Source organism: Mus musculus, chromosome 10 (genome assembly GCF_000001635.26).
Source record: "Mus musculus strain C57BL/6J chromosome 10, GRCm38.p6 C57BL/6J".
NCBI classification, from domain to species: Eukaryota; Metazoa; Chordata; class Mammalia; order Rodentia; family Muridae; genus Mus; species Mus musculus.
In genome coordinates, this window is record NC_000076.6 from 4,419,580 (window position 1) to 4,429,250 (window position 9,671).

Below are 9,671 nucleotides of genomic sequence, written 5' to 3' on the forward strand. Positions count from 1 at the left end.
GTATAGTCACCTGTAGCCATATAATTTTTAGTCTTTTAAATGTTGTAGAATGTATCAATATTCATCTTACCTTTTATATTGGTGTAAGTAATAGTTCTTATAAGCATATGTTCTATAATGTAAATTATAAATAATATAACCCAATTAAGACATTGCTATTAATTTATACAGTTATGTACAAGTTCTGTTTTCTTAGTCTTTGTGTTTGAGACCATGTCTAGCCATACCCGAGCCTGGCCCGTCCCTGTGCTCCTCTTCAGTCCCTCTAGTGCAGGCATTACACTTGGTCTCTCACATCAGGATTCTCAAAGCCGCAGGATTCCTGGCAGGGTTTTGACAGGGACAAAAACTCTAACAACCTTTTGGAGCATACGCCCAACTCCCCTAAACACTTTATGCTAACAAGACAGTTTACCTGCATAGCCCCAAGTATGTAAGGGGAATGACAAGCCCCAGGGCCACACTAGTGGCCGCCTCTGATGTCAGTCATGGCTGTCCCTGACCAATTTTTCATCTCAGCTTTTCTGCAGAGCTTTGTTCTTCTAAGTGAACTTGTTTTGTCATCAAATATAGTCTGTTCATACAATTAGCAATGAAAACGTATGTCATTTCAATCCATTATGGGTAAAAAGACTAATGAGTCTTTTTTGGGTTTGTTTTCTGAGTCAGGGCCTCTATGTAGCCTTGGCTGCCCTAGAACTGACTACATAGACAAGGCTGCCTTAAACTCCCAGAGATCTGACCTCCTCTGCCCCTGAGTTTTAGGATTGAAAGCGTGCACCACCACCCAGCTGGACCAGTCTCCAAGAGTCCTTTAAACTTCCCTAAAATACTAAGGTAGTTTTCTTTCTTATATTCATGTGTTTAACTTTTGCTTTAATTTTGTTTCCTTAAAAGTTAAGGCTGGAGAGATGGCTCAGCGGTTAAGAGCACTAACTGCTCTTCAAGAGTTCAATTCCCAGCAACCACATGATGGCTCACAACCATCTGTAATGGGATCCGAAGCCTCTTTTGGTGTGTTTGAAGACAGCTACAGTATACTCATATAGATAAAATAAATAAATCATTTTTAAAAAAAGTATTAGTCTAATAAATTCTTTTAAAGCCTCTCTCAGGTCCTGTCACTATCATGGCTTTTAAAATAGCTTTTAAAAATGTTTATTGGGCTGGCGAGATGGCTCAGTGGTTAAGAGCACTGACTGTTCTTCTGAAGGTCCTGAGTTCAAATCCCAGCAACTACATAGTAGTTCACAACCACCCGTAATGAGATCTGACGCCCTCTTTTGGTGCATCTGAAGACAGCTACAGTATACTTATGTATATAATAAATAAATCTTTGGGCAGGAGTAAGCAGGTACTGAGTGAGTGGAGTTGACCAGAGCGAGCAGAGGTCCTAAAAAAATTCAATTCTCAACAACCACATGAAGGCTCACAACCATCTGCACAGCTACAGTGTACTCACATACATAAAAATCAAAAATGATTAATTCTAAAAAAAATGTTTATCAGTTATTATCATTGTTATTTGTGAGGGCTGTGTGCGTGTATGAGTTGTGTATATGTTCATACACACACGTATGCACGCACACATGTGCAAAATAGTTTTTTTGCTTTGGAAGCAGGTTTCTCTGTGTAGCTCTGGCTGTCCTAGAACTTGCACTGCAGACCAGGCTAGCCTCAAGAAATCCACTTGCCCCTGCCTCCCAAGTGCTGCAATCGAAGGTGTGCCCCACCACTGCTGGCTGCACAGCAGCTTTTTAATGTTATAGGAAAGCAGCAATATGGAGCAGTGGTTGGGCCTGTGTGTTAAAGGACGGGGCCTAGTTCACCATACTGGGAAGTGCTGCAGTTTTTAAGAGGTGAGGCCTACTGGAAGGAAGAGAGGTGACTGGATGTACACCTTTGAAAAGGACGCCAGCATCGTGTCATGAGCAGCTCCCCCTGCCACAGTTCTTCACCAGGATATGCCCCTTAACACAGACCCCCAAACAACGGGGAACTGTCCATGGACTGAAATCTCCAAACTGTGAGCTAAGATCAACCTTTCCTCTGTTTACATTTACTGTAGGTATTTAATTCCACTACAGGAAGCTAGCCCACATGTTCTTTGATCTTCTCAAGTGACAGTGATCCTATAAAAATTAAAACAGTATATTTGTCTTAATCCAAAAATTCTCTACAAATATATTTAATCATGTCATTTGAATAAAGACCTTTGAGACTATTTCCTTTTTTTCTGAGATAAGATCTCACTATATAGCTCTGGCTGTCTTGGTACTTGCTGTGTACACCAGGCTGGCTTTGAACTCACTGAGACCAGATTGCCTCTGCCTTCTGAGTGCTGGGCTTAAAGGCATGCACCACTATGCCTGGCTGGGACTGTTTTCATAATACAAATCAGTGGAAAATGAAATGGGAAAAAAATGTCCACCAGAAACGTCATCCCAGGAAAGTCATTTTCTAACACATAGTGTACTTGGCTCTGGGTTCAGGCAGCAGTACCTCTAGGCAGGCTTGTCACTTCCACATAGCCACAGGAGACCAGCTCTTGAGACAGACTTCCCAGGTGATACTCATCTGCGGTTGCAAATGCTGTGCACTGCATCAGGTCCTGTTTGGGGGATGATCATAGGGCTGAGGTTAGCGAAGGGCTCAAGCACCTCCAATGGTAGCTGGACCCCACTAGGGAACTCTACTCTGCAAAGTGTGTGAGAACCTCAGAGGTGTACATAAAGAGTTGAGCAAGGATGAAGGGGATGAGTTACATGGAGGCAAATCTCACCTCTAGTTAGAAAAGAACCCATGTCTGCCAGCCAAAAAGGTGGACTAGGAAGCCCTGAAGGAAAAGCCACATTGCACAAGTGGTAGGATCAAGCACACACTGAAAAGGGGAAAGCCAGTTGAAAAATATTTCAGTTCTCCAGTTCAGGAAGTCTGTGGCTCCATTCACATCAGCATAAGCAGCTAATGTCACTAGCCTTGCAGGAGCAGAGATCCCCTCAATCCACAAAGGATCCCGTGTTTTCCCTGGTATGTAGTAACTAGTGGTCTGCATATCTGAGGGCATGCCCTGACTCGTAGTACAGGACGGAGCAGAGTACAAGCTATGCAGACACTCATATCGTGTGGAAGCAAGGCTCAGAGCTTCTCCAGACAGCAAATGGCACAGCAGCCCATCTGGAAGTTCACATATCATTTTAGTTGGCTCAAACCAGCTTTTTAGATTTATGATTAATTTATGTGTCCCTGTGTGTGCCTGTGTTGAGTGTTTTGTGCACTGTGTTTGTGCAGATTCCCACGGAGGCTAGATGGTGTAGGATGGTCCCTTGGGGCTGTAGTCACAGGCAGCTATGAGCCACCAGATGCTAGCTAGGGGCTGAGCCTGGGTCCTCTGCTACAGCAGGAAGCACTCTTAATTGCTGAGCCATCTCTTCAGCACCCAAACCAGCTTTTCAGATAAATTAGAGGGAGGATGGGCATGCCTGGCATAGATGCTGGTCTGACCCCCAGCACTGGAAAACAAAACTAACAGTCAGGAAGTACTGCAGAGCATTATTCCTAGGAGCAAATATTACACAGCTTTCTGACATACACATCTGTTTATGTATGCATTGTGTATCACTCACTAGGCATGTAAAATAATTTTCTTTCTTTTTCTTTTCTTTTCTTTTCTTTTCTTTTCTTTTCTTTTCCTTTTTCTTTTTTGTGAGACAGGGTTTCTCTGTGTTCTGGAGCTCAGTCTACAGACCAGGCTGGCCTTAAACTCCGGGATCCGCCTACCTCTGCCTCCCAAGTGCTAGGATGAAAGGAATATGCCACTACCACCCAGCTGTAAAAAATTAGAAATATGGTCAAAAGTTTGAAAGCTATCAGCATCAGAGCTGATGTCACAGAAAACCAAAAATAAGGATTTCAGACAAAAAGTTTGGGAGAAAATGTATTTCATTAATGAAATGCTTACTTCATGGGACTGTTGATAAACTGCTCAGAACTGTTCAGTATTTACTGTCTCCTCGGCCACATCAGATGCCAGCCTCCCCCACCATGCTCTGTCATTCCCGTAAGGAACCCAGCTGGAGTTGTCTCTTTGGTTCTTCCCACTCCCCTGGCCTAACTCTCAACTTCCCGAAGGATGGATTCAGCCAGCCTAGCCTCTTCTGGGTCAGTTACACTTTCTGCTCTATTTCATAAGCAGCACAGGAGTAAATGGAAGGAGACTTCAGTGTCCACGCAGAATGTCACACCAAGGAGATACCCACTCAGAAGTGCAGGGAGTAACCCAATGGAAGCAACTGAGCAAGGGCTAGAGATGGCTCAGCAGTCGAGAGCACTGGCTGCTCTTCCAGAGGACCCAGGGTGGACTGCTTAGCACGCAGAGCTCGCAACTTTGTAACTCCAGAAGAAACCAAGTCAGACAGCTGCAACTAGTGAATGTGAGGATCAGAAGCACCCTCCTCTTGCAGACAACTGACAGGGAAAACATGAAAACGCTACCATCCAAGGGTCAAGGGAGCCAAAGGTGGGAATGGCAGCTTACAGCTTGCAGGCAGCAGTGTGCTTATGGCATAGACATGAGGGGCTCCAAAGAGGCCTGCCATGATGTGAGCAGATGTTAAGATGGCTGAAAGGAATTCTCTCACTGAGAACTAGAACATTTCCTGACGCCTGTAGGACAGAATCAGGGTAGCAGGGTACATGCTTGAATGATTCCCATGCCTGCAGCTGACAGGTGTAGTGTGGTTTGCAGCGGACATAAAGAGGAGAAAAACCAGGAGAGGATGGGCCTGGGGCTGGCCTGCACATGAGAGAATGCAGGCAAGTCTTTAGAACTGCCTGGAAACTCAGCACAAAACCATATACCTGGAGCTGACTCAAGTTTAGCATGTCTTTCTTTTCCTTCTCTTTCTCTCACCCCCTCCCTCTTTCTGATTTTTTTTTTTTTTTTTTGAGACGAATCTCTCTATGAAACCCTGGCCATCTGGCAACTCTCTATGTAGACCAGGCTGGCTTCAAACTCCAAGATCTTCCTGCCTCTGCTTCCTGAGTGCAGGGAGTTAAAGACATGCCCCACCACACCTCACTTAGTGGAGCATTTCCAACATGTGACCTGTGAAAACGGTCACGCAGATCTTCTAGGATCTCTAAGTGCAGGATCTGAACCTCCCCAACTAGGATGGATGTCTCTGGGTGAGGCAGCCCCTACTTCACTGAATCTTAGTCACAAGGCTGAGAAGTCCTGTTTATGTTGCTGGCCTGTCCCTCTGTGATAGAATGCAAGTTTGGACTCTCAAAGGAAAATTACTCAATCACTGATGAGAAAATGTATTCTAAGCTGATGTAGAATACATCTTCAAACATAATGCTTTACTGAAGCCTAAGTCTTTGGTGCAAGCTTTCCTATCCCCCATGGCTGATGGCCTGTTCTGAGGACTTACTTGTGCTTTCCTCAGGATAGATGCAGTTAGCTTCGGTGACTTGCCTGTGCTCTGTATGTATGGCTGTGGGCTGCTTCTATTAAACACATCACAAGTTTTACAAAGTGACTTTCTGACATCTTATTTGGGAATTGTTTCACGGAAGCCCACATGGGAAGGGGAGGGATTCCTGCAGTAGGGTTTTTGTTTAATGGTAGCACCATGGTCATTGTCTTTTCTAGTTCTTACACACGTGCACTTCAGGTTTGGGGAAGGGAGCTTGTTCCTAAATAGATGACCAAAGCCTTATAAAACAGACATTGGAAAAGGCCTCAGATTTACACCTTTCTATTTTAAAATGTAAAACAAAACAAACAAATCCACTGTTTCAACGTGTGTGTTCCTTTGGCCACAGAAGACTTGGTCCAGCAGATGGGGCTAGCAATCTATTGCTGACTCGTGGTTTGAGAACGTCACTCCTGCAGCATTCTGTGTGCAGTGGTGGGGCAGCTTCTGTTTTACTGACACTGGGGCAGAAGAGACTTGTGTCTGGCCGTTATCCGTAGATTAGCTCCCAGGAGAACTGAAGCTGCTGTAATTTCTTAGTGACACGGGACACTGAAGCATCACTTGGGGATCTACGTTCTTGTTCCTGGCACACAGCCTATATGCCCTGGAATTCCTAGTCTGACAGGAGTGTTGTTTATTCTACTGAGGTAACTCTTGGGCTCTGGGTGGATTCAGGATAGGATCTGGATGCTGGGGATACAAACTCTGACTCAGAGCTTGCAACCTTCTGCTCCACTTCTCCAGAGGTAGGAAGGCTGGCTGGCTGGTGAGTTAACTAAGGCCATAGCACAGCTCTGTGAGAAGGCCCTGTCTGCACTTTCATCTGTTAGTGTCTGTGTAGAGGCAGTGCAAGGAGTGAGGCCACACCCAGATCGAAACCCACGCCGTTCATTCACCCCTCTTCCATGCCCCAGGACCAGGCTGTGTGTCCTTGGCACTGTTTTCTTTTTTAGACACAAGGTCTTGCTATTCAGCCTTGGCTGGGCAGGACCCTGCTATATACACGAGGTTGGACTTGAACTCAGTGTGTTGGGATTAAAGGCATGGGCTCAATACTTTATTTTGAAAAAGGGTATCACTATATAGCCCAGGTTGGCCTCAAATTTGATCCTCTTATCTATCTTTCTGAGCCATGGACTGTTATCATGCCTGACAAAGTTTACCTTCTTAAAATCTGTCAGCAGTTCAGTAAGAGTAAGCCCCATCAAAATTAAACAAACTCAGGGTCCACTCTCTTAGGTTTGAAGACAGACCTCCTAACTGTTCTGGTACATCCAGGAGGCCTAACAAAGGTTTAAATGTGTTCACTTTCTTCTTCATCTAGGCTAGCCTCTGACTCCTAGGCTCAGATGATGCAGCTCTTTCGGCCTCCTCAGGACAGGATGCTGGGAACACAAGCTCTGACTCAGAGCTTGCAACCTTCTGCTCCTCCACTTCTCCAGAGGTAGGAAGGCTGGCATCCCAACCTCAGCCCTACAGATGGAAAAGATCTTTGCCTCTTTTCCAATTTAGTGCATTAAGTACGAGGTATGGCTTGAGGATATCTATCACTCAAGATTCAAAGTTAACAGAAGCCTTGAGTCTGACTCTAAACTGTTCATAGGACAGATGCAAACTGCACCTGAAAGATCTCCAGAAACCCTGCAACCATAGTAAACAAAACAAGAAATGCCTTGTACTTGCTGAGAGTAAATCAGCCAAGCCCCCACTGCCTCACACGCCACTTCTTTACCCTGTGCAGTCGCCACAGGCTAGGCTAGCAACGAGCACCCGCGGGTTGGCAGTTAAATCTCTTCAAACACATTTCTGGCTCAGTTCTTAGAAACACAGGTGTTTCCCGAAGCTGCATCCCTGGCTGGACTGGACGGCAGCTCCTCATCTGGCCCTCCCTCGGCCTAACTAACCCTCCTGAGTAATGAAGAGGCCTCTCTGTGCCACACTTCTCACAGGGACAACCGACTCCAGCAAGCTAAGCTTTCTGTAGGTTTGGCTATGGTAGGCTTCAAAAGTTTTGTACAGAGTTCTGAGCTGGTTGCCCAGTTTTCTTGCATCAGCAGCAAGGCCACAGTGCGACACTCACTGGTTTAGAGGGCACGTAGGGGCTTTACCTCATTCACAGACAGATCTGGAAGGTTGGTCCTGGATGGCTGCCGGGTCCGGGATGCTTTCAGCGGCCTCTTGATCTGCGGAAGGTCTTGTTTGGGAACAAGTGCTTCATTTGATACAGATGAGTGATGCCTCTTTACTGCTTTTATAAACCACTTAGAACACAAGAGATTTGGTTTGTGGGTCATGCTCCTGTGAGTCCCAAAGGGGTGCATGCTTGGCCAGTGTTCTTTGCCGTCCAACCAATGGACAGCATTTAACGGAAAGAGTCTGCTTGTGTCTGATGTTATCCGGCTCATTTCCAGGATCTCTGGCTTATTCAAACTGTCAGCTGTTATACTTGGAAAGAATGAGTGTAAATGTTGCTGTATTGTCAGGCCATTGTGGCATGTTGTACTTTCAGATTTCCTAAGTGGTCTTAATGTAAGCCAAGTAAGTCTCTGGCACTGATGAGCCTTTGCTGATATGCTGTGTAAACTTGCCAGGGTGTGGAGAAGCCTGGATGGCATGGTCGCATCTTAGGCTGAAAGCAGAAGAATTAAGAAGTCAGCTTGGATTTAAATATATGTTTCAAGTATACATATATTTCCTAAGGAAATATATTTTCTGTTAAAAATTTGTCCCACATGGGCTGGAGATGGCTCAGCAGTTAAGAGCACTTGCTCTTTTCTGTTTGGTGTCTGAGACGCAGTCTCACACTATGCAGCCTTACCTGGCCTGGAATGCAAACTCACTATGTAGAGCAGAATGGCTTCAAATGTATGAAGATCTGCTTGTTCCTGCCTCCTGAGTGCTAGGACTAAAGTCTTGTGCTACCCACATAGGCCCAGCACCTGTTCTTGTAGAAGACACACACATGGTGTATAAACACTTACAAAAACAAAACACTCACAAAAATTGTAAAACAGAAACATCATAACCTAATCCTAACTAGCTAACATCTCTCTCTCTCTTCCTCATTATTTGTAAGAATATCAAATATTTAAAACCATCTGGGTGTCATGGTGCACATCTTTAGTCCCAGAGCTCAGGAGGCTGAGGCAGGTGAGTTCAAGGGTAGCTGCTCTGCACAGTGAGTTCCAAGCCAGTAAGAGACACAGATGGAGACTCTCAAAAACAAACAACCAAAGAAATAAAAACCTCCAACCAAACCAATAAATATGCATATGCACACACATACACACACCAACCCGTACTTACACATTACTTATTCAACCTTTATAATTAAAACATCAACTACCATCATATCTTAGATCCTTTGGAGAAGACAGGCATTTTCTCCTCTTCTTTGAAAAGCCTTGGAAGAGACCAAACCACAGAGCTGAGTACAAGACACGGAGCAAACAGAAAGAGCCCCCTCAGTTCTACTGGAAAGGCTCCCAGAAAGACTGAAACAGCTTTTGTTTTTCAAGGGGGAAGGTGTTTTCAGGTGGGGACTGGACATAGGAGTAGGATATATTAGACATATTATATAAATTAGACAGGCATATTAGATAGGCAAGCACACACAGAGCCTGAGGAAATGGGCTGTTATATGTAATTTCCCTCCTCTACTTACAATATAAAATAGCACTCTTTTAAAAGCAAGCCTACAGTAAGCGGTAATAACAATTCTTTAAAAATTAGGTGCCAAAGACTCAAGCATTACTCAGACTTCATAATTCACAGAAAAGCCGAAGAGAATACACCACACAAAATACTAGCAGTCTCGATAAGGGAGCACCTGGGGTGAGGAGCGTGGCACCTTCAGGGGTAACATTTGCAATGGCTCATGAAAGGGCAGAGGGATCAGCAAAGCAAACAGGCCAGGTACACCATATTACTTATCTAACAACTGGGCTGCAACTTCAGCAGAGGGAGAAGTGAGCGGCAGGAGATAAGGGTAAAAAAGTATACAAAAAGACGCACCAAACGATCCTACATGTTCCACAGGTGGGGAAGTCAGGGCTGTGAAATCAGAGTGTCACATAGTCGGGTGTCTCAGAAACGTGTCTCTGCTAATGCTGTGAAGAAAAAGCGGAGAAAGACTCAGATGTGATGTTCTAGTACCTTCTACATTCTAAATGCTGTTTGACCTCACAA

General features: G+C 44.8%; 1 protein-coding gene across 6 annotated transcripts in view; it reads right to left on the reverse strand.

The window, feature by feature from the left end:
- Rmnd1 (required for meiotic nuclear division 1 homolog) overlaps positions 1 to 9,671 on the reverse strand; it is a 29,237-nt gene that overhangs the window by 16,411 nt on the left and 3,155 nt on the right. For 3 of the 6 annotated variants that reach the window (NM_025343.6, XM_006512477.4, XM_017314054.2), the window contains exons 2-4: positions 9,498 to 9,592; positions 7,592 to 8,112; positions 2,503 to 2,611 (exon numbers count right to left, since the gene is read on the reverse strand). In NM_025343.6, the coding sequence (NP_079619.4) occupies positions 2,503 to 2,611; positions 7,592 to 8,098 (616 nt within the window). In that variant the 5' untranslated portion in view covers positions 8,099 to 8,112; positions 9,498 to 9,592. Of the gene's footprint in view, positions 1 to 2,502; positions 2,612 to 7,591; positions 8,113 to 8,789; positions 8,887 to 9,497; positions 9,593 to 9,671 lie in introns of all 6 variants that reach the window. The other 3 variants (NM_001358796.1, XM_017314053.2, XM_006512478.4) reach the window with 3 other exon arrangements.